This window comes from Borostomias antarcticus (genome assembly GCF_949987555.1).
Source record: "Borostomias antarcticus genome assembly, chromosome: 6".
Taxonomy (NCBI): Eukaryota; Metazoa; Chordata; class Actinopteri; order Stomiiformes; family Stomiidae; genus Borostomias; species Borostomias antarcticus.
The window spans coordinates 22,575,660-22,600,645 of NC_140239.1; the positions used below are offsets into that span (position 1 = coordinate 22,575,660).

At 44.8% G+C, this 24,986-nt stretch overlaps 2 protein-coding genes across 2 annotated transcripts; one reads left to right on the forward strand and one right to left on the reverse strand.

Annotated features, from left to right (window-relative positions):
* Positions 1-1,109: 1,109 nt before the first annotated feature.
* Positions 1,110-15,407, forward strand: zdhhc14 (zDHHC palmitoyltransferase 14; the record flags this gene model as incomplete). The annotated part of the gene is made up of 9 exons (XM_084439400.1): positions 1,110-1,351; positions 4,412-4,572; positions 9,225-9,383; positions 9,743-9,880; positions 11,182-11,230; positions 12,423-12,525; positions 12,966-13,075; positions 13,839-13,941; positions 14,887-15,407. The coding sequence occupies 9 exons, from the start codon at positions 1,110-1,112 to the stop codon at positions 15,295-15,297; spliced, it is 1,476 nt and encodes a 491-aa protein (XP_084295526.1). The 3' UTR covers positions 15,298-15,407.
* A 1,387-nt stretch (positions 15,408-16,794) lies between these two features.
* lgals8a (galectin 8a) lies at positions 16,795-24,543 on the reverse strand. Its single transcript, XM_084439743.1, has 9 exons — positions 24,407-24,543; positions 21,498-21,586; positions 20,601-20,811; positions 19,023-19,142; positions 18,818-18,874; positions 18,519-18,545; positions 18,328-18,416; positions 18,037-18,202; positions 16,795-17,876 (listed from the first exon to the last, which is right to left on the reverse strand). Exons 1-9 carry the CDS (start codon positions 24,443-24,445, stop codon positions 17,727-17,729), a joined length of 948 nt encoding a protein of 315 aa, XP_084295869.1. The 5' UTR covers positions 24,446-24,543; the 3' UTR covers positions 16,795-17,726.
* Between the last annotated feature and the right edge of the window lie 443 nt (positions 24,544-24,986).

Below are 24,986 nucleotides of genomic sequence, written 5' to 3' on the forward strand. Positions count from 1 at the left end.
CTAAACGGCGAGGGACGAATTCACCAGTGCAATTATCAAATACAGAGCCATAGACGCCAATCCTCGTCACATAACGAGAAATTATTTCTTTGTTGTTTTGGTCTTCAGTTTGAGCGCAAACTCAGTCAGTCAACCCGGTCCCCCAACCACCCCTCATTCCTTAGCAATAAAACGAGGTGCCTCACGGTTTGTGTCGGCTACCGTAGTTGCTGTATGGTGTGCTCAACAGTAGGCTACCAACGTGAGGGTGAGAGTCTATAGAGTCTTGATGGTCAGCGCCCTGCTTCAGAAAACGAATGTAGTCTTCTTCGGTGAGCTACACTACAACACCAAAACTGCCATATCGCGTGGATTCAATGGAGAGAGTCGGCCTGGAATGTACGTTGTTCCTCAACAACGCAGAAGCATGGGCATCTTAGGTACCGTTAACGTTACTAGTCTAACCTTAGCTTGCAACGAAGGCTGTGCACCTCCTCCAAACCAATCGGCGCTATTCTGCAAGATGTTTTTTTCTTGTTTTGCGGATATAGCTATCATTGCAGGAACATGCGTTTTATTTTGATTAACTTTCTGTTTCTAAATGGTTTTCAAATGTATTTTTCACCACATTGATTTTGCAAAGGCGTATTTTCCGAGGACACTTGAAGGACGTGTTCTTTTTATGTCTGGGGGTTTCGTGGACTCGCTTCCTCTCGAGATTTGTTTTATTTCGTTTTGTGTGGCCAACGTAACATTACACAAACCTGGCCAATTGACAGAAACGCATTAGGCATTTCTGTCTAAAATACAATGGAAGTATTATTCAAACAGTTGTTTTCTCAGGTTTCTTGACAAAGAGGTTGACCCGAGAGAATGTGAAGTGGAGTCCCCCACATGCCCGACGGTGGGACCCGATGATAGCTAGCTACGGTCTCTGGATTCCTGGTTGAACTGAGATAATGATTGCATGGCATCATGCTATTTTTCCCTGAATGATTTATTGATTTGTAACGGGCAACGTCGTCAGCTTGCGCAACACTCGATATTGTGGCGCAGAATTTATTTTCCTTTTATTTCTCAGATACCGTTGGATTCCCCGTACTGGTGTGTACAAGCTGCGCTATTTACAGATGCATCTCGGACTAGACGAGCCCGTGCGGGAATGCCAGTATAATCAGATCTGCACGCGCAACTCGTCGCTTATGGAGACCTCGCACAAAAAGAAGAGGACTCCGCGGAGGAAGTGGCAGATTTTTCCTGGTCGAAATAAATTCTATTGTAATGGAAGGATCATGATGGCAAGACAGACTGGCGTCTTCTACCTAACCTTGGTCCTTATCATGGTCACCAGCGGACTATTCTTCGCTTTTGAGTAAGTGTTAATAAAAACGTAAATCATTGTCCACTCAGGGAAGACTCAATCATGATGCGCGGTGAACATGTAGGCTATTCTCATGACTTCAGAGGCCTAGGTCTGATTGGTTCCCTACACCGAAAATGTTTTTTGGTACCTCGCCAAACTTTGGAATTTCATTTGCAACACACACATTGGAGAGCCTTATCAGTTGTTTACACTACCCTTACCACACAACCCGGGAACGGCCTTAATTATCTGTCGTCTAGACTTTTTACCCTTCCAAGTAGAGACAGAGAGCTTCTGTTATGCTAAGGAGATGATGGAATGGAATGTAGGCTACTACTCTATCATTTGGCCAATGATATCCAACAACGTGTTTTAGCTCACTCCTTACTGGTCAGGAAAAATCTAATGCAATAAGTTGACTATGTTTAAACTAGGCCCGGGGCTGTAGTGGTGACTAAAGAAGGGAGTGTACTCTAATGGCTAAATTGCAGCAATGTTACAGTTTTTACATTAGTGGTGGTTGAAGAATAGGGTATGTGTGTGTCCATAGATAAAGAAGTGGGTATACTGATATACCCTCCACTACACCACTGGGATACTCTATTCCACAGTTGTAGGTTTTTGTATGGATTCCGAGAGACCTGACATGGATGCTGCTAATTTAAGTAACACAAGGATGTCTTGTGATGCCCTTCTTGAGAAGCACAGGACAAACCACCTCTTTCAAGGGAGCAAACCACATGGTCATCCTCTCTGATCTTGCCTCACAGGTTATCAGATCTGGAACACATCCAATGTTTTCAAAGAGACCAGTGTGGTTCTGCAGATTTTTTTTTTAAAGGACCTGACGTTCCACGTGAACCAAGGTTGTACCAAGAACCCAGTTGCAGTTAGAATTTTTAAATTAGGAATTCTAACTTGCTTATACTAGTGTGTCACCACATGTAATGTTACTGTAGTGACTTTATAGTTATTGTGATCGCAAAACAGATCCATTTACCAATTTGAAAAGAGGAGAGTGGGATGACTGAGGTTTTCCGACATACCCATCCCCCATCCTTTTCTCTCTGTCCTCCCACATTCCATACCACAACTTCCAAAACACGGCACCCCAGTGTTCCCGTTTCCAAGGTAACCGTTTCCTCTCAAGCTCTTTGTGTCCTGTAGAACAGCCTGCGTCTCCAAGGTAACAGGAGGAGAGTCGATTGTCCCAGTTAGATTCTGTTGGATGGTTGTGTTTGACGGAAAGATAAGGCTGATTGCTCTTCTACCCAAGCCCAAACTTTTGAAATGCTGTCCCCAAAATCATCAACTTATCATGCATCGTCCTCTTAGCTTTGTTTGGGAAACTTTGTGCACAAAATAGTGAAGTTCTAATGCATGGGATGGAATTGTACCTTGAATCAACTTCTGGTACTTGTTTACAGACTTCTCATAAAACCACAGAAACAATGTGTCTTGCAGCATGTATTTCATTTCTCAAGGCAGGAAAATGTTCTAATGACATGTGACCCATGTTGCAATAGTTGTCATCTTTCTTCTTTTTTTTATTAGCAGAACATTTAAGTCAAATTTATTTCTAAAGCACATTTAAACACAAGTCACGTTAACCAAAGTGCTGTACAAATCAGAGCGGGCAGTAAAATCACAATGAAAATCACAGTAAAAAAGACAAAACAAAAACACCCACATAATCATCAATACAACACAGGTAAGCATCACCCACATAAACATCAATGCAACACAGGTACAAAATGACAACACATAGCCATGTAAAACCCCATCAGGAGGATCCAAATGCTAAAAAATAAAAGTACATTTTGTGCCTGGACTTGAAGGAATTAATGGAAGGGGCAGATCTGATAGAGAGCGGGATGCTATTCCACAGTCTAGGGGCCACTCAAAAGGTGCTGCCATGCCCTGGCGAAACATTGTTCAATGTCAGGATAATAATCCTTTTTGTAGATTCTCTTGTTTTGCTGTCCTTACTTAACCTTTCACTCTTCAATGAGTCTGCATGCCAGCTCCAGGGGGAAAAAGCCCTGCTGAAATGTATTGCAATTCTGCCAACAACAACATTCATTGATGGTCACCTCCGATATAATGGAAGGCCATTCTAAATGGGATTTCTAGGAAAGCTGAGGCTATTTCCAATCCCAGCATGATGATCAGATGAGGTCTTGAGGAGGCCAGTCTGGTCTAATTTATTTACAGCATAGTTGTCTCACTGAGTGAATTAAATCATTCCGTTTTATTCTCTACAATATAGACATGTGGCTCAGTTTAAAAGTGAATCTGTGCTCCTTATGCTATTGATAAGCATAAGGAGGAAAGGAAACATGAATTGAAAGGAACATTTCCTAAATTCAATGACCTTGTCTAAGCATGCAGACGATCTGCTATGCAACTCGTGTGGTCTGATGAATGATCTCTTAATTATAGAAAAAGACGTAGGCTTGATGTAGAGAATTAACTGAGATTTCAACTGCTTATGTTTACTAGGATGTTTGTCCTATCCTTTTTGTAGCCTACATTGTGGAGTGGATAATACAAATCTAATTTAGAAAGGTACTTAACTTGTTAGATATGGTGTAGGGCTGTCTATGATGATCTGCACATGAGAAACTACAGTACAGACAATATTTTCTGAGTTTCCCTGTTAAGCTGGGAATAACAAGATCTGACTGTTCTTACAAATCTTAGATGCTCTTGATTATGCCACAAACCCAGGTCTTGTTAGAAGGAAGCCTGTGTCCATATAAAGACATTTTGTAGATGAGCATGGCCTTTATTTCTCTGCTTTGTTGCAGATGCAAATGTGTTTCTCTTCAATTAGAATTAAGCATGCAAAATATTACCATATAAAATAGATTTACAGAAATGCCTTTGCTTCTCCACCTCTGGAGAAGACTGTTATTAATGAGATCAACCTAGACTTATGAACCGAATAAAGACCATGCTTCAAGTGGATGGATACAGGTGTAGTAAAATCAGTTTGTTCTGGATAGGCTATATCTTTTTTCTCTCTCTCTCTCTCTAACAACAGCTTTTGTTGGCGCTCTGTTGCAGCTGTCCGTTCCTGGCGTCCAACCTGACCCCGGCCATTCCGGCCGTCGGAGGTGTGCTGTTCTTGTTTGTGGTGGGGATGCTGTTCAGGGCCAGCTTCACCGACCCGGGGGTCCTGCCCCGCGCCACGCCTGACGAGGCAGCGGACCTGGAGAGACAGATCGGTAACTATGAAACCAGAGACTTGGCAGGCACAGACAGACGGACACAGGATCCTCAACCCCCCAAGGCTGTTGTTCCCTTTGTCTGTGTACTGTATACAGTTGTTTATCATTGTGCATTGTTATGACCTTCAGCCAACTAAGGGATTCAAACCAAGTCAATTGAGCATTCGCAAACTACTTTTTATGTTCGTCTCCCTGTCTCTGAATTGTGTGTTGATAAGAAGGCGTGTTGTTGTGTTGTGCTGAAGTGAAACGAGCAGCTTGGCCTTGGCCACAAAGGCAAGTTGTCTGATGAAGAGACACCTTCAGCGGGATAAGATCTTGAGTCCTTATCATTAGAGCCTGGCTCTCCCTGAGACAGTTTGTGTGCACCAAAAAGAATCCATTATGTTCAGTCAGATACATTTCTGCTGGAGGGCATACTAGAAGGTATTCTTGGCACAGTGTTTTTTTCCTGTGTTTGAACACAGAAATCCCAAACCTGGGTGGTAACATTCCGGTCAATCACAAGAGGAGCAAGACTTGGACAATGGGCAGTCTGGGCATTGCTCTGTGTATCAGGCAGTTCTTGGCGGATGAAAGGAACCATCTCTGCTTTAGTGTCGGAGGCTATAGAGTTTAGCCTACAGTATATAAGGAAGGGTTAGGCTACTACGGCAAGCAAATATGTCCACTGTCAGTTTCTGTCTTTAAATAATTTAGAACCCTTTCCGGCTTCTGTGAACTGATCTCTCAGACCCCTTGCTGTTGCAAACACTCGATCATAAACAACTTTTTCTTAGCCTCTCCATGTCATACCTCACCTTGGGTCTGACTCGCAAACCAAAGCTTTCAAACAGCTCAGTGAGGATTTTCTTTTTCTGTTACAGATAGCATGCAGTCAAAGGAAAGCCTTAGTTCTGTCTCTTCCTGTCTCTATGGAGTACAATATCTCTCCTGCATGGTATATGGAGAGCGTAATGTTGAATACTGCAATTCTCTCTGAAGAAGAAGAAGAATGGCATGAGAAGGTATGGCAAGTGATCTCTCTCTGCCATTCCACATATCCATAATACATGTTTGGCTCCATACTGTCCATGTGCACTGTACACAACTCGTTAAATATTTAAAATATCATGTCCTGCAGATGTTTACCGAGTTGATATTCCAGCCACAGTAGATTCAGTAGGCATACAGGCACCATTTATAGTCTTACAGTATTTTTCATTCTCATATGGTGCGTATAAACCCCACCCATTAACTTTTTATATTGGAGTTATATAAACAATAAACTGCTGGTGTTGGCGCTGTGAAATATTAACAAGGAACGACACGTATAAGAAAAACTGGAAGACAGCAGTGCTGACTCTGGTCGGCAGGTGAAACAGAGAGCGAGAGAGAGGCCCTCTCAGACCACACTTAGGAGAATAAAATCACCCCGTCTGACTCTTGAGGTGTGGCCACCATCTGTACCTTGGAGGAAAAAGTCTGTGTGTGTCTGAGTAGAGTCCTGCTGAGCAGATGAATAATGTAATGCCAAGTAAACCGTGCCACTGTGGCCCAGGGGCCCTCCGTTGTAAATTCAATTGCCTTCGTCTGTGAGGAAGCCAGTAAAAAGCGTTGACTGATATATCGCACACAGTAGCCTTGTCTGTGGAAGTACGATGGCTTAATTTGTTTTGTTTTGGTCCCTGGAGCAGAGAACTCCTGGTGGTACACTTGTGTACTGTGATCAGAACCAGGTTTATTTAGCTATATAGTTTTCACACCTATGAGGAATTTAATTTGGACGGTTGATGTGACAATAAAGAGACTTGACTTTTTATTTTGGAAGGTGACTTAGGTTTCCTGAAACTCATTCCATGCCCTGGTAGCACTGTAACTTAAGGCGGTCTTTCCTAGTTTGGTGTTGACTCGAGGGCCCTTGAGAGCCAACCAGTCCCAAGACCTTATAATATGGATGCTTGCTCGCCATGTTACAAGGGATGTTAGGGAATTAGGCAGTTTTTGTAAGATTGCTTTGTACACGTACAGGAGCCAGTGCGGCGCTCTCCTAGCGGCCAGGGATGGCCAACCCACAACCTGGTACAAATTACAATGATGTGTTCGGAAATTATCACCAGTAACAAAGCGAAATGCTGACCGATAGACAGTATCAAGCCATTTCACGGGGTTTAAGGTCAAAGCCGCACCATGGCAAAATCTGCGACAGTCCGTTCCCACGCCATGCTTTTGACATATGAATGATTTTACAGAAAACTGAAATGAGACTTGTTTGTTAAAGGAGTAGTAAAGGGAAAATGCATGTTTAGCCCTGTTTTAAGGTTACTTATGATCATATACAATGGTTCAGATCAAAACATTGACAAAACTAGCACTTTTGAGAAAGTCTGATAATTGATCTACCACTGTTTTGGTCATACAATGGATGTGGGTGGGCATCTTGAAAAATATTTCAAAAACATGTTAAACTCTCGATTTCAAAGACAAGAAACTCACCGAGGTGTTAGTTGGCGCTCTGACATATAATTCGCCATAAAGTAAGATTCTAGTTCATCTGGAAAGGCTTTTTAAAATATTCATCATAGAACTATTTAGTCGCAGCACATACCTGTGTAAACTTCCGCAAACTAGGTAGCCTAGCAACATAAACAATAACAATAGCTACCGTAAGTAGTTCCGCTTCCTAAATCCCCTTGTGGGGGTGAATTGTATTTGTGGGGGTGAATTGTATTGCAGAAATAACCACCAAGGAAAACGGCTAGACCTGTGTCTAAAAGTGCACAGATCATCAAAATATAGCCTACATGTTGCAGAAAATAAGAATTCTCTCTGTTCCTTCAAATATGCTTGACTCTTAAAATAGGAAACAAAGTGGCACATTGTATACACATCAATGTAGTTCTTCAGCATGAGGTAGGCTACTCAATGAGGTAGGCTACTCAATGCTGCAGATTGAAGGAATAAACTATTTACCTGACTTTATCCAACATTCATTTGATATGAACTCAATGTTGGGAATGGCTGGATTAACGCATCCCTATAAACGATGAAAGGTATTAACGCTTCCTATAAACTATTAAAGACATTCAGCTATTACAATGGCATTAACACATATTTAAAGTAGTATTTACAGGACAATATTACTGATTCTAAGCTATCTAGTGTATCCAATGTGCCACTTTGATTCTGCTATTGTCGAATTGAATTGTGACAATAGCAGAATTGTGATTATAATTTTTGGAGCGCAAGCTTTTGTAACTCGGCAGCAAACCATAAAAATGTTGGACAGACAGAAATAGTGTAATAGTTGGGGGTGTGAATTGTATTGCAGAAATGTCCACCAAGGGAAACTGCTGGGTTCGTTCTCATAACTTTAGAGATTTATCTAAAAGTGTACAGATCATCAAAATATAACCTACATGCTGCAGAAAATAGGCATTCTCTCTATTCAAATATTCTGGACTCTTAAAATAGGAAACAAGGTGGCAAATTGCGTTATACGAAGGCACATGATGTTATTACAGTCAAAGTAGTTTTTCAGCATGAGGTACTGTAGGCTACTCAATGCTGCAGGTTGAAGGAATAAGCAATTTCATTCATTTGATATGAAATCAGTGTTTGAATGGCCGGATTAACGCATCCATATAAACGATTAAAGGTATTAACACTCCCTATAGACTATTAAAGGCATTCAGTTATTTCAATGCCATTAACTCATAGCTCCCTAAGATTGAAGAGAAGATATAGGCCTACTTTAATAATCCCCATGGGGGAAATTTGCCATTAAATTTGCCTATAAACTATGAAAGGCATTTGGCTATTTCATTGTCATTAACACATATGTAAAGTACTATTTACAGGACAATTTGACAGATTATAAGGTATCCAATGTATCCAACGTGCCAAGCTATCAAATTGAATTGCGACAATAGCCAGGCGCGGCTCCAGGCTCTGGCTTTGGAGAGAGGCCATTTCAAGGTAGTGGGGGCAGCATGCATATATTGTAGATGATGTTGCCGTAATCAAGCACTGACAGGAATGTAGACTGCACTAAGAGCTTCCTGTTCTCATGTGAGAAGCAGGCTCTATTTCTATAAAAGAACCCAAGCGTGATTTTTAAAGGAGAGTTTTCATCTATGAATATACCAAGATACTCTTCAATGGCATTACCATCCAAAGTTCAAATTTTTACTATAATATATCCTGTGGTGGATGGGATCTGGTGAATAGCATATATTTTGTTTTTGTAGCATTCCGGACAAGTTTAAGCTCTAGTAGTGAGCGCTGGAAAGAGTTGAATGTTATGACAGTGCTTCACCTAGCACATGTACTAAGAACTTTATAATCTGCGTAGTATGCATGCACCTTGCAACCTGAGGAGGCAATGTTATTTATATATAAAGTGAAGAGTAAGGGCCCTAAGATTGAACCCTGTGGCACTCCTTTAGTGACCTCCAGAGGTGTAGATTGAATAGAGTCAGCGACAATACATAGTTAGCGACGATACTTGACACTCCACCCACCCCCCAAAACCCCCACCTATGACATTTAATCTAGTAGTTTATACCAGAATTTCACTCTTTCAATAGTATGCAACTGAAGGCTATATTTAAGGCCTACGTTCACCATAGTGAAACCCCAGGCTTATACCGCTCCTGTCTGGTTTGTAGATGCAGCTAACGGGGCGAGCGGGCCAGGCTACAGGCCTCCGCCGAGGACCAGAGAGGTGCTCATCAACGGTCAGACAGTGAAACTCAAATACTGCTTCACCTGCAAGATCTTCAGACCCCCGCGGGCCTCACACTGCAGCCTGTGTGACAACTGTGTGGGTGAGTGGAACAGCGGACCACCTGCGCATGTATGTGTTAAAATGGCAAGAGAGGTCGACTCTATGGCTGTTAAACATGTATGACTAAACCCACCCACTCTTTCTGAACTGATTTACCCCGTCCCTTCCTCCCTCTCTCCCTCTCTCTCTCTCTCATCTTTTTTCTATCTCTCCTGATGTACCTCTAATGTCCTCACTCATTGTCTGTGTGGTACTATTTCTCTCCCCTCTTTTCTCTCGCTCTTTCTTTATTTCTCTCTCTGTCTCTCTCTCTCTGTGTCTCTCTCTGTCTCTCTCTCTCTCTCTCTCTCTCTCTCTCTCTCTCTGTCTCTCTCTCTCTCTCTGTCTCTCTCTCTCTAGAGCGTTTTGACCACCACTGTCCCTGGGTGGGGAACTGTGTTGGCCGGAGGAACTACCGCTTCTTCTACCTGTTCATCCTCTCTCTCTCCTTCCTCACCGTCTTCATCTTCGCCTTCGTCATCACACACGTTATCCTGAGTGAGTACTACCACACACACACACACACACACACACACACACACACACACACACACACACACACACACACACACCGTTTTCCCTCAATGTCCCCCATAAATGTCAGATGAGTGGAAAGTACCACTCCAGATCTATTTGATAGTGAAACAAGATGATCGAAAGCAGCACACCATTTTATCTCTGTAACACAGAGAATTAACTTGCCTAACCCTTCTCTATTGTGCCCAAAGTCCCTGTCCCCCAATCCCCTAATGCACTGGGACATTTATTTCCTGTACTAAATGATCTTCCCACATTGATTTTACACTTGAGACCTCATATTCAGATGTATTCGATGCAGTCAGCAGTATTTACAGATAAACAAAGGGGCATTCTGAAGGCTGCCAGAGCAGCTACTCGGGGCACTTCATCTCCGTAATGGATGAGAGGGGAGCTCTCAGATCGATTTAGCCGGCCTCTCCCACCCTTCCTCCTCCTACATCAGCCCTCCATCTCTCCACTCTGCTCCCGAGTGGTAGGCCAAAGCTGCCGACGCGGCTCTTTCTCGGGGGGCGGAGATCTAGAGCTGCCACCGAGTTTGTGGCACTTCGCTGTTTCCACAGATCAATCAACCCCGGCAGGGCAGGGCCCCGAAGCGAGGGGAGCCCGGGGCCAGGCAAGGGGGATGGGACCCCAATACCTCCTTGATCGCTCACCTGAAGCCCCTCCCTCTCTGGCTTTTCTGGATGATTCCGTCAGGGGTAATGAGTGGATTACGGGTGATGATGATGATGATGATGATGATGAGCAGCAGCAAGGCTATTGAATCCAGTCACAGCGTCAGCCTCAGGGCGGCGAGGCTATTGATTGCGGGTTATTCTGTTTTCGTTGTTGTGGAGATGGAGTCGCAGAGCCACCCGCTGTCAGTCGCTCAGCTGCTATATGGATTTTTGAGCGTTGGTGCTAAGAGTTACCGCGCAGGATTTATTCGACTGGGCGTTCCTCGTCGATCCCTTCCATTTAGGCCCATCGACCGAGTCAGCGTCACCGCTGTGAACACCAGAAATGTTCTCGGCTGACTGGGTTCAGTCATCGTCACGGCCCCCTGGGGTCTGGCCAGTGACATTGTGTGACCGGTGGCTCCGTCGTTAGCCGGCGTACCCGCTGGAGGAACGGCCCTTGATCAAGTCAGTCTCAGGTCTTCCCTCTGAGAGCTCCCGTCGCCCCCACTGTCGTGCTGTTGGAAGTGCTGTTGGAAGTGCTGTTGGAAGCCGCAGCTTGATGGCGCTACTTTCATGTAACACATTTCCGTCTGTCCGCAGGATCCAACCGGACAGGCTTCCTCAGCGCACTCAAAGACAGCCCGGCCAGATATCCTTCCACCGGGGCTCTGACTGCCTGCCTGACGGGCTGACTGACAGACTGACTGACGGGCTGACTGACTGAGTGTCTTTCTGACTGACTGGATGTCTGTCTACATCTGTCTTTCTGTGGGTGTTGCCTGATGTTCTGAGTGTCTGTCTGTCTGTCTGTCTGTCTGTCTGTCTGTCTGTCTGTCTGTCTGTCTGTCTGTCTGTCTGTCTGTCTGTCTGTCTGTCTGTCTGTCTTCCTGACAGTCTCTGCCTGTCTTTCAAACTGTCTGTCTCTCTCCCTGTCTGTCTTTCCTACTGAGTGTCTCTCTGTCTTTCTGACTGGAGCGTCTCTCTGTCTGTCTTTCCGAGTTCAGCCGTCTGGGCCGGGACATGAAGATAACCATTTACTGACGCACACAGACGAGCCGACGACACGCCATGCGAGGACCGATGTTAATGGCAGCCCAGGCTGAAACGAGAGGCTATCTAGATGGCATCTCTCCCTTCACTCTGGGAGAGAATTTGATTTCTATGAAGGAGCAGATGCCTTGCCTCTGTTTCCATTAGCTCCCACCTCCCTGCTGGCATCTGCAGAACATGCACCTGTCACGCACCATTTAGGTCAAAATCACACACGCGCGCGCACACCCACATGGGGTCAGAGCGTGCTACATGAATGCCGAGAAGCGAGAGAGGCCTTGTTTATCTGAGAGTTTTCTGTGTGTGTGCTCTCCATCTTGTCTCTCTCTCTCTCTTTCTCTTCTTTCTCTGGGTGAGGTAGCCGTGTGTGTTTGGGTCTATCACATCATATAGTCGATTGGCGTGTGTAGCCTGTGTATCCACTTTGCCTGGAGTCATTCAGGACATTATAGAGGACACAGTTATTTAATGTTCCGCATGTAGAGTGCATAGTCTACTAAATCAATGGCCTTGACACAGTCTTCTAGTGGTCGATATGTCCCACTGTGCCATGCCAAGGTCAAATCCACTTTAAATGTAGCTCATTCCAGTCTTGTCTGATTAATGCGGATACTGTGTGTGTGTGTGTGTGTGTGTGTGTGTGTGTGTGTGTGTGTGCGCGTGCGTGTGTTCGTTCGTGCGTGCGTGTTTCATGTCCTTGCTGCATGTGTGCGTTTCATATCCTTGCTGTGTGTGTGTGTGAGAGACAATTCCATTGTGTCAGTCCTCTCTCCCTTAACCGCGTGGCTCACTGTGCTGGAGGTGGTGGTGTGTTTCTTCTCTGTGTGGTCCATCGTCGGCCTGTCCGGTTTCCACACCTACCTGATAAGCTCCAATCAGACCACCAACGAGGACGTGAGTACCACAGAATCCTCGCCACCTCCCATAATCCACCCTTCCTCCCCGTCAGCCCTGGTATCTGATAACGGTTCAGTCGGGCATTAAAGGAGTAGTAAAGGGAAAATGCATGTTTAGCCCTGTTTTAAGGTTACTTATGATCATATACAATGGTTCAGATCAAAACGTTGACAAAGCTAGCACTTTTGAGAAAGTCTGATAATTGCTCTACCACCGTTTTGGTCATACAATGGATGTGGGTGGGCACCTTGAAAAATCTTTCAAAAACATGTTTAAGGACCATGAAATGACCTGGGGCTCCGTGTAATAACTTGCCTTGATTTTCCATTTTCACCGTGCTTCTGGCGAATCACACGCCGCGGCCTCCTGTCTCATCTGCGATTGGTCCGTCTCATCCGTCGTTTCTCGTCTCTGTTTCTGTGATCGTCTGGTTCCAGATTAAAGGCTCGTGGTCGACCAAGCGAGGGAAGGACAACTACAACCCGTACAGCTACGGGAACATCCTGACCAACTGCTGCGCTGCCCTCTGTGGACCTCTCCCCCCCAGGTGAGCGCAGGTCTCTCTCTCTCTGTCTCTCCATCCCTGTCATTCCTCCCTCCCCTCTCCTGATATCTCTCCCTGACTGCGTTCGTCAGCAGAGACAGAATGTGCTCCCCTGGGTGAATCAAACGGCTGCTGTGTTCAATTAATGAGAGGCCGCCTCAGTCAAGAGATAGTCATCAGCCCGATCTGGAATAATGAACACACACTCGCTGTTTCTCCTCATTCGGGGGAATTGAAATGTCTTTGTCTTCCACATTAAGATGAGCTCAGCAGATCGTTTGCATTCCCTAGCATATGGTGGGTTATTACATTTAGATTTAAACTAACTGGTCCGTCTGGGGGAGAAACTGAAATCTCTCTGGTGACAGCATGATGGAACACCCTCCAATAGCACATAAAACGGATAATTGTTGCTCCGCCATGTGTTCAATTAAAAACAATGATTCATCAGCTAGCCCCCATTCCATTTTTCATTTCCACGCGGTGCGCAAGGAACTGGATGTGTGTGTACGGTTTGCTCAGACGGTGCATGAGGTCGATCCCCTTGGAATTTCACACGTCATTAACACAGGTTTCCTGTTACCCTGGGGGAGCGTGTTGGGGAATGTTCTTCGCTGACGTCTGCTCGGTGTGTGGGCATGCAGGCAGGGATGGAGCCTGGAGGATTTACTGACACACACACACAAACACACACACACACACAGGCACCTGCATGGATGTTCTGGTCCTTCTTTCGCTCATGCCTGGTGCTTCCCTCTGTTCTCAGCCTCGTTGACAGAAGAGGCTTCATCCAGCCGGACACGCCCCAGCCGGCCTCGCACTCCAACGGGACCAGCCTATACGCCTCCACCCAGCTTCACACTCACATGGTAGGCAGTGTGCGTGTGTGTGTGTGTGTGTGTGTGTGTGTGCGTGCGTTTGTGCGTGTGTGTGTGTGTGTGTGTGCACGCGTGTGTATGTGTGCGTGCGTATGCGGAAGAGAGTCTGCCCACTTTAGAGATGTTTAGCTTTTGACAGACCTAGACTGGCACTTGAGTATTTATATCCACAGGAAACAGTTATTTTTGCTGGATGTGAGTGATGTCCTCTCTGAACACTGCCTCCGCTGCTCCCTCAAGTGCCGATGATATGAAAGGCTCTGTGCCTCACGGCCGAGGTCTGGTTTTTCTTCATCCACGCCGTTCCCTCTGTCCGAGTCTCTCTCTGTTCTTTCTCTCTTGTTCTGTCTCCTTGTCTCTCTCTCTTTCTCACTGTCTCTATAGTTGTATAGGACTTTCCCTCTGGTCCTGGCCAGTGTTTAGAATATTGTAGCTCCACAGTCCTTGTGTTTGTATTCAGTCATTCATGTGGTTGTCGACACTTTCCTGGTAACTCAAATACAGTAGATGTGACGGATGAGGCAACGTCTTCACGCATGGTTCAGAATTAGATCACTGGACTGTTCCCTATAGCCATTTTATCAAATTTACCTCAAACAGAATGACTAGCGTATTAACTTTTGCTTGGATTGTTTCTGTGCAGATGGGATCATGTATGTTTATGGCATGTCGTGTGTAAAGACTCATTTTTTTCCCATGGGGTCGCTAACTTCATCTTTCTCTTTTTTTCCCTCTCCTTTTCTGTTAACATGTGTTTCATTCTCTTCTTCCCGCACCTGTTTTGCACCGTTCACTTCATCTTCCTCCTCAAAAACTCATCGTTCGTGCCTATCCCGCTGTCCTCCTCTCTGCTCTCTCTCTCTTCTCTTCTTCTGTCCTCCTCTCTCTTCTCTTCTTCTGTCCTTGGTCTGTCTCCCCCCACCCCCGTCTCCTCAGTGTGCCCAAGATCAGTGCATTCAGAGCACCAAATTCGTTTTGCAGGCCGCCGCCACTCCGCTGCTTCACAGCAACCCGGCCATGCTGACCGCAGGGGCCCCTCTCCCAGGGAAGAGCTCTCTAGGGGGCCCCTGCGTCTCCCTGGCCCCCAGCCAGCCCTCCCTGCCCTCCTCCATCCCCAGTCTGAGTTGCGCCGGCGACATGCTGACCCTGAGGGACGCGGACGCACACTGCCGCCACCACCACTTCGTCAGCCCGGACCAGGAGACGCCGTCGCCGCCAGGCCCGGGGCCCCTGCCCTGCGCTGCCCACGTGACCCACGTGCACCCGGGCCAGCTCTACGACCCCGCCAGCCAGGACTCCCTGCACCAAGACTCCGTCCGGGGCCTGGTCAAGCTCAGCACGGTCTGAGTGTGCCACCTCCAGACTGCCTCTATACTGACCACCCCCAACCATCACCACCACCTCCACACTGCCTCTGGGCTCTCTACACTGACTACCCTCCACTCGCCCGCCACCACCTCCAGACTGCCTCTACACTGACCACCTCCCCAGTATCACCACCAGACTGCCTCTACACTGACCACCTCCCCAGTATCACCACCAGACTGCCTCTACACTGACCACCTCCCCAATATCACCACCAGACTGCCTCTACACTGACCTCCTCCCCAGTACCACCTCCAGACTGCCTCTACACTGACCTCCTCCCCAGTACCACCTCCAGACTGCCTCTACACTGACCTCCTCCCCAGTATCACCACCAGACTGCCTCTCTACACGACCCCCCAACCACCACCACCACCACCTCCAGACACACACTGCCAGCTCAGGACCAATGCCATACTTCCAGCCACACCACCCGCTCCCCACCACCTCCTTCTCCTGGAATTTTTACCCACCTGTCAAGATAAGCTATTTCCACGGCGCACGGTCTCTCTCTACCGCACCACTCCACCAGGACCAAAGTCCTCCCGCTGGCGTAGCCAGCCGGGGCTCCAGCGGGCCCAGATGTCAGCCTGCTGCCAAAGACCCACGGGCCTTATTCTCCACGTAGAGGACAGCAAACATTCGGTGTACCCGCATCGTCGTCAGAAAATGAACCGTCTCCCTGCCAAACTCCCAGACTGAAGTTGTTACTGTGCGATTCGACTCACTGACAGGAGAAAGAGGGCACATCAGAAAGTGTTTTCTGGCTCTTCGGGTGGGCCAGATATGAATCGTGACTGCAGAACTTGTGGTATAGTTTGTGTGCCGTGGGTCCCCAAGTTCAGATGGGGCACTTTTTATGTTGACGGACGCATTCAGATGGTGCCGGTGACGGACGACGTCACTTCCGTTTTGAGATTGTGTGTGGATGCTGTGGCTGGTGATCGGTGTTGTTTATCAGTCAGTTCCAGTGTCCGTGTTACGTTTAGATGAAAATTGATGCCAAAACATACAGTAATGTACATGATGTGCCAAGAAATTCTCATAGACTTCCGGCGGTTACATTAATGCCTGTGGATATTAATAAATTCACAACTTTTGTGTACAGTTGTTTGTTTTAAAGTCCGTCTTCACTTATAGAAAAGGCTCAAATGCATGTGGGCCTGTAATGACATGGAGGATTTAATTGACGTTCAGTATTGTACAGGATAGATGAAGTCTATATTCACTTCTGTAGATACAGAGAAGGAAAGCTGACAAATGTCAGGTAAAGAACATGAATATTCTGTGCTGGCTAATGAGGGCGATGCTAGCTATCCTGTGGCCATGGAGGCTCCACGGTGCTCTCTAGTGGCTACAGAGGTCTGAGACTACCTTGCCTTAGGCTTGTTAGCTGTGCAATACATCCATCTACAATCATTGTTTGCCTCAGGCTCTTGCGTATGAAGCGATAGCTTTTCAAAGAAAGGAATACACATATAAAGTAATGTGCTTTATTATGGTCAAAGGAAAAAGCACAGAATAAGAATACAAACACATCAATGGCAATGGGTGGGATATTGCTTGCAGTTGTTCTTGGATGATAGTGATGAAAACTACTCAATAATCTTCCTTCAAGGCAAAACAGATGACATACACTATTATAATTGATCAGGTATGAATGATCTGTGGATATTTGCATAGGATGGTGGAGTTGATAACCATACAGCTATTTGTTCATGAGTGTCTGATAATTCATTCAGGCTATGACTGGATGTAGCACACTTTGGGCAAACCTTTGCTCCAGAAAATGGTACGCAAGTCATGTGTGTATTTCTTTGTGGCTCATTTGCTAGAGGTTCTACCCGTACTGCCCTCTACACAATTCACATTTTGGTCAGTTTGCAAGGGTTAACTAGAAAACCATTCATTGAACACAATATATACGATTCCCTCACTATACAAATGCACTCCATCAATTAGTACAGAACTTTGTACATGTGCAAAGCTTTCATACATACTTGATGCGTCTCCAGTAGATGTCAGAAAGAAAATACAATTTTAAAGTAAAACAGAGGTACTTGTTAACACTTAGGTTTGAGGTTATGATTGACATGCTTAATATATTTTGCTATAGTATTGCCATTCTGAACCCTTCAGGTTAAGTGGAAATGGCCAATCCACTTTTTCTTACTTAAAAAAAACAAAACTAATCTGTAGCTAATCATGCTGGCCTGACAATGTATATTAACTCCTGCTTATTATGATATCCATATCTGCATAGACAAATCCGCAACAATTTCCTAATTCCATACTTCATCAGTGCAATTTAAGGATGGAAAAGATTACAGCGACTGGAGCTTGGGGTCAGTTGGGGGAGTGGGGGCAGTGGGGTGGCCAGTCATTTAACGGGGGCCCTTCGGTCGGTCCGGTCACCATATCTTCACGTCCTGCAGCTGCACGTCTCCCTGGACCTCCAGCTCGTTCACGCGGCTCAGGTCCTGGACACGGTGCTTGTAGTCCAGCTGGTGGGACCCGTTCACAGCCACTCTGAACTGCTGTGCCTCACAAAGGATGATCATCTGGAACAGACCAGACATGGCCGCACCCACATGGGCTTTTCATCAGATGAAATGGCGAAAGCGCCGGTGGGATTTTAACACTTCAAATTTATTATTATATCAGTTCAAATTCCAACCTATTCACAATAATATAGAGTGAACAGAAGTGGGTTGATCTTACCTCAAAGTACTCCCCAGGCGAGAAGGGGAAGCTGGGCAGGGCGTTCTCCTCAGGGCCCCAGCATTGTGACAAGTAGGAGTTGCGGATGAAGACCCCCGCCTTCATGCGAGGGTTCAGGTGCAGCGCTATGTCCTCTGTGTTACCTACTCTCAGGTTCACACAGAAGCTACAAGGTCAACAGAAACACAAGACAATGTGACACAAGTCAATGCTATTGAACTGTAGGCACTGCAGCAGAAAACTGTGGATGCTGACGTGTTCCTTTCGCTCCTCCTTCGCCCTACATCGTACCTGTGTGGGTACATGCTGGTCTGTCCTTTGATGGTGATGATGTGTCCTGGACTCAGACCCTTCAATAGTTTAGCTCTAAAGGGAAGGCTCTGCAAAAGCATCACAAACAAAAAATCACATTGTGTGTTTTGAGACATCAAACAATGCATCACTGCACCTACATGCACCATGTCCAAATTACACAAACTTACCAGGTCATCTGACGATGAAACCAATGCCTGTCCGACAAATAAAAAAGACTATTTGTCATCCATCCAAATATAAATTTCAGCAAATGTGTGTGTGAACCATATACTGTACATGGCAATAAACAGATCTTGAGTCTTGAGATTTCTATTCTTTCTATTATACAATTTCTTCCCTGAGACAGACTTCTCCCTCCAAAAGACAACTTTGATATGGACTGCCCTGTCAATTTAGTCATGAATGGCATGCAGTGGATCGATAGAATAAAAGACTTGCATCATGCTCATGACAAGTGCATCCTTACATTATTGTCATCTTTTGTGACTTTGTTCACTACACCAGGTGCAGGTGGACCTGAGTTCTAAATTTGAAAGGACAAAACATGTTTTTCATACAGTTATGAGTCACGTGTTATACAGGCTATAACTGAGGTGAATTACAGTATAGGATGTACAAATTATATATATATATACACAGAGAGAGAGAGAGAGAGAGATTAGGCTACTCACAGAGCTTGGGAGGAACCCTATTGCCTGCACATTGACCTTTCCAGATATGGTGAGTGTGTCCACTCTATTCAGGTCAACTCTATGTTTGTACTCAAGCACATGAGCACCATTCACTGCAACCTGGAGAGGGGAGACCAGCAGGACCCACAGCAATGAACCCAACATATCTCCATTTACCTCAGACACAGAAAAGGTTAGTTTCAGGCCAACCTCAACCACAAAAGGAAGTACACATGAATTATTTACAGACTACAGCACTAACTTGTCCTGGTTTGTTAATCTAAACCTCGAATCCGGGAAGTGAGAGTGAATCTGACTTAAGGTAGCAGTGTGCATGAAAGGGTGCTCAGAGAGCACAGGCCTCTAATTAATGAATTTTGTTGGTGTAAGCGAGTTGAAATGGTTGAAGTCACGCCTCAGTTTATATGTAATAGCCTACCACAGGATCCAGGCTAAGGAAATGTATTATCTTAATACAATGTTTATCTGATTTGTTTCTCATGAATCAGATAGTGGGCTTCCATCTGATTTATGTATCTGCCCAGTGATTCGGATAGTATATGATTTATATGTAATACCACAGGATCCAGGCTAGAAAATCAAATTTTTCCTAATACAGTCAGTGTTTATCTGATTTGTTTCTCATGAATCAGATTTTTTTTGTTTTTTTTTTACATGTATAGAAATATAATATTGTTTGTGAAAACAGTAAATTAACAAAGTTAGATAAATCTAAAGCTGAAATTACTCTTCATCCAAACAAAAACCAACTTTCAATTTAAACAAAAACCCCCCAGCTTTGTTGTATCTAGAACCCAGGACTCTTCACTACTAGAGCAGTCTTATCCACTCAGCCACAGACTCCTCGCTACTAGAGCAGTGTCTTATCCACTCAGCCACAGACTCCTCGCTACTAGAGCAGTGTCTTATCCACTCAGCCACAGACTCCTCGCTACTAGAGCAGTGTCTTATCCACTCAGCCACAGACTCCTCGCTACTAGAGCAGTGTCTTATCCACTCAGCCACAGACTCCTCGCTACTAGAGCAGTGTCTTATCCACTCAGCCACAGACTCCTCGCTACTAGAGCAGTGTCTTATCCACTCAGCCACAGACTCCTCGCTACTAGAGCAGTGTCTTATCCACTCAGCCACAGACTCCTCGCTACTAGAGCAGTGTCTTATCCACTCAGCCACAGACTCCTCGCTACTAGAGCAGTGTCTTATCCACTCAGCCACAGACTCCTCGCTACTAGAGCAGTGTCTTATCCACTCAGCCACAGGACAGTAAGGCAACCCTGGCAGGACACGTGAAGGAAATGGGCCAAGTATGGCCGAGTTCTGTTCTAATTTTCATTTGTGTGTCCCCCCAGTGATTTCGATCCGCTCCAAAATGTAATGGGTTCTAAGCCCATGCTACACCCCGCCACTGAGTTTTGTGAAAATCGTTCAGGTAGTTTTTGAGTAATCCTGCTAAAGAACGAACAAACAAACAAACCAATAGAAAGGAAGTTGAATGGCAGGCAGCATTTATCTCTCCACTGAAGTTGCATTGATTCATGTATGAAATCCTATTCTCACCTTGAACACATCTTGCTGCACCAAGACAATGATCTCAAAGGTGGACCCCAATGCAAAGGGCATCTTATAAACAATCTCCTCCGCGCCCCAGCGCTCTCTCTGCAAGGTGTTACAGACAATGCAGGGAGACCTCTTGAATCGAGGGTTGAAGTGAAAGGCCACGTCCGCTCTTGGTTTAGTGCTGCTACCGCAGGTGAAATCCATCTGAAACCTGTGGATGCAGAATTTCCACACATTAATTACAGCATAGCAGACCAAAGCTGTTTCATCTGATCCCCATTAATCTAATCAAACTTTATTTGTATATTAGCGCACTTCATACACAGATGCAACACAATGCACTTTTGCAGAAAACAATGGGGGGTGGGCATAGGTCATATTCCAGAGGGAAGCAAAAAAAACAGTTCACCAAAGGACCGAAAAAGTGAGCTGTAGAAATTCTTCTCTGAACTCTCTCAACGAGACGATCGAGCAAGCTCCTGGAAAATGTTCCTTTTGTCAAAGAACATTTGCAGAGCACTAACCATGGGTTAAATACTTAATAGGAGAGACATGACTATCAGAAGAGTATATAAATAGTTACAGAGATGTTGCCTACATGGTAGGCCATTATGTGTTAGCTATCCCTGTAGTCCATAAAAGGATATTTAAGAGAAATGTATAACAGAGGATAATAAGCAATTTAGCTGACATGACAGGCTCATAAAAAAATGTAGAGTAAACTAGGTATCGCCACTAAGCAGAAGTGGGGAGACAAAAAGCAGAGAGCCAAGAGTAAAAAAAGGGGGTGACTTGATAGTGACAATGTGACAATGTTATGATAATTGAATAAGGAATTGTAATGGACATAGACATGACCAATCATTCTTTGTAGTTTCTCACAGGCACACTACCTACCTGTCAGAATCACTAGGAACAGAACCTTGAATGAGAACCATCTCCCCTGGCTGCAAACCTCCAAGGATTGTTCCCGCAAAGGGAATGGTCTATGGAGTTAACAGAGAACAGGAATTTAAAATGATTGTGTGTGATTTTGAGATAATGGGATATTCATTCACACACTTGGCTTACATAACCTACATCATTGCAAAATGTCAATACATTAATCTCAACTGGTAGATCTTGTTGAGCTGGTCATTGTAAAAGTAGCTCACAAGCCAAAAATGTGTGGGCATTGTATTTAATTAAGAATACTTTCATTTCAAAGATAGCTAGATCATTAAAGGCTTCATATTTGCTATTTATGAAGCAGTATTAGGCATCACCATCACAGCTGCTTCTGCCCGCACCCATGCGCAGCCTTGCCAACTCCGCTAACACAGGGCCCCCTCACATAACTAATTCCAATTTAACCCCTGGGCATATGTAAATGCATTGAAAAACTATGATGAATATGCTTTTCTGAGAAGGGAAGCACAGGGTGTAATCTTACCTGTATGGAAGCTGCTGCTAGTTGTTGTGAGCTCATGAGCTAACTGGCTATCCCGCTCTTATTGAGCTGGATTAGCATTGGAAGCATTGAAACGGATGTGTCCAGGCAAGAAGACCTATCTTAATTTATCAGACATTATTTCATGTAATTTCAATTCACAGCTATTTCAGTGGCATGACTAGCTTCCGTTCTACGAGTCCTGAACAGAAACAAGCCAGCCACGCACATAAGCCAGGCTGGACCTGGCCTGGTTAGGTGACTGGCATGACTTGCACATAGTCCTCTGTGAGAACAGTGAAAAGAAGCGCCAGGGGAATACTTATGTCCAAACCATGCCAAACAAGTAAACATCAGGATTGCAATACATTTCACAGCAGAGCATACTGATACTCAGCTCATGAGCTCACAACAACTAGCAGCAGCTTCCATACAGGTAAGATTACACCCTGTGCTTCCCTTCTCAGAAAAGCATATTCATCATAGTTTACAGGGTGTAAGATTACACCCTGTGCTTCCTGTCTCAGAAAAACACTTTATCATAGTTTTTCCAACGCATTTACGTATGCCCCATTGATTTCCATTGTAGTCCAGTGAGAGCCTGCATAAAAACAGTGAAATGATGGTCTCTATGTTTCAGGCTCATGGTAGACAGACCAGAAATAAGGCTAAATGTTCAAAATAGCACACTACCACTTTAAATAGGGAATAAATTCAATCGCTCCAACATTGAAAAAAACACATATGACTAAGAGACATAAGTCAGCCTCAATCCTCAACTCTACCTTCACCCTATGTGCAGCTGCCATGAGAAGGCAGAGGAGTGTGTGTATGAGGCTGTGTGGGGCCCTGCTGGGCATGGAGGTGTGGCTGCTGCAGGGCTGCGTCTGCTATGCTGTGAGAGGCTGAGGGAGCTGGGGCAGTCAGTCTGAGGGCCTGCCAGGAGGGGCTAACTAACCTGATAAGCAGCACCTAGAACAGGGCCCTGGTCCACATCGCTGGCCTGGAGGAACAAGGTATGTGTACGGGCGTACCTGCCCTGCAGGTGCTTGTATGTTTGCGTGAATAGCCATTTTATAAACCTGATTCTCTCTGTATGCCTCAACAGCTTCCTGGACCAATGTAGAGCAAGTGATGCTCAACGTGACAGACAGCCTCAGCAGTCTGACCAATCAGATGTTGAAAATGAAGCTGGAGGGATGCATGTCATTGGTCAGACAGATGTTCCACTCATACCTGCTAACAAGTCCCAAATACACAGGCCTACATGCATTCATAATATAAGGTAGACCTAGTCCTGAGTGACAACTAGTGGCCTCAGTGAATAGATTGTGAACACTATATCGAACCTAACAATGAATATCTCCCGTTCCTAGGCTAAAGACAACAGAGAACGCCAACCCCTGTGATAAATGGTGGATGCAGACCACTGCAAGTCTACTGAGGGTCTGCTGGGAGTCCTTGGACACATGCTGTCTGATTAAGTTCAGCTCTTATAAAGATTGAAATTGGGCAAACATAACAATGTAGGGTTCATCACTTTCATGCAATTTTAAACCGACGACTTTGTATTAAATTGTTTCCTCAATAACCACTGTGCTGTTTTTGGGCTATGGTAGACGTATATGAGTGTTGTTCTAACAGCCCAAATATAGTCGAGATTTAGCCTAGACGTCAGGGACTATACGTCTATTAGCCGAAAAATTGCTTGCTGGGTTCTGAGTCAGTGTATGCTTTAGCAGAAAACATCAAAATACAGTCATAGGAATGTAACTACTTACCTGAGTATACACTATACACATCGATACAAGTAAAATTACTAAAACAAAGGACACATTCTTCAGTAACAAGGTCCTCAAACAGACATCTTTGCCTAACATTCTAGTGAGGTTTTAAAGTTATTCCCAGCCATTCGAATCTGCCCACTCCACCGAAGTTGACTGGTCCGTGAACAAAATCGAAGATCTCAACGAGTTGACATTCTGTCTGATATCAGGCTAGGTTATTCCAAAAATATGATGCAAACATTTTTATCTGAATCTGATTTAGGCCTACCTAATTTCTCTGAAGACCAAATATGTTGTCAAACATGACAAGGTCTTACATTATTAAATCTACCCCATTGGCATCGACAGAAAGCTGCTTGTTATGAACCGTGTAGTCGGCCTACATACAAATCGACAGCCACGATTAAAATGAATACCATTCCCTTTGCTTTAGTTACTTGTACCTGCGTTGCTTGAAACGAAACTTTCAGTTTCAGCTAGCATAACAAGGCACATCTACATCTAGCTAGCACCTAGTGTCACAAGTTCAGTTGAAGTTGGTTAACGTTAGCCAATTTTACAACCGCTTAAAACATACAACTCAAACTCACCGGATTCAACACTGTTTGTTTCGGATTTGGAATCGACATATTTATAAGAATATAAAATGGACGGCAATGTTTTCAAATGGGGCCCAAACTACTATCTCGAGCTTTTCATTAAACGCCCTGTTCACTTCCTCGTTCACGCTGGACTGACGTTCTTTTCTTAGCCAATGGTAGTGGGGGAGCTATAACTCCTCCCCCCGCCACTAAAGTTGACAGACGAGGACAAAGCTCCACCTAAGGTTTGCTTCCAGAACCTTCATCAGTCAAATTAGCATATTGATTATAGTTCCACCTGTAAGGTTTGCTTTCAGAATCTTTCAAACTATTGATTATAGTTCCAAAAATGGAACCAAATACAGTATTATAGCACTGGTCTTAATTGTCTCTCAAGAGATTAGTTTCTGCTGTTACAGGGCAATTTACAAATGCCATACAAAGACAGCTCAATAGATTTGTACATTTATTACAAAATTGTTTAAAACCAAAAAATTAAAAACAAGCCTCTTTACACACACACTTAAAAAAAAAAAATCATACAAGCACTGCAAAATATTGAAATAATGTCAAACTATACAATTACAGA

Bases quoted from the DNA above. Each gene is read 5' to 3' on its own strand.
- lgals8a (XM_084439743.1), bottom strand. From the start codon at position 24,445: ATGTCGATTCCAAATCCGAAACAAACAGTGTTGAATCCG. The intron at 20,812-21,497 runs GTAGGTAGTGTG...CTGCATCCACAG, and splicing joins GTTCCTAGTGATTCTGACAG to GTTTCAGATGGATTTCACCT. The intron at 18,203-18,327 runs GTACGATGTAGG...TTGACCTTGTAG, and splicing joins ACCAGCATGTACCCACACAG to CTTCTGTGTGAACCTGAGAG.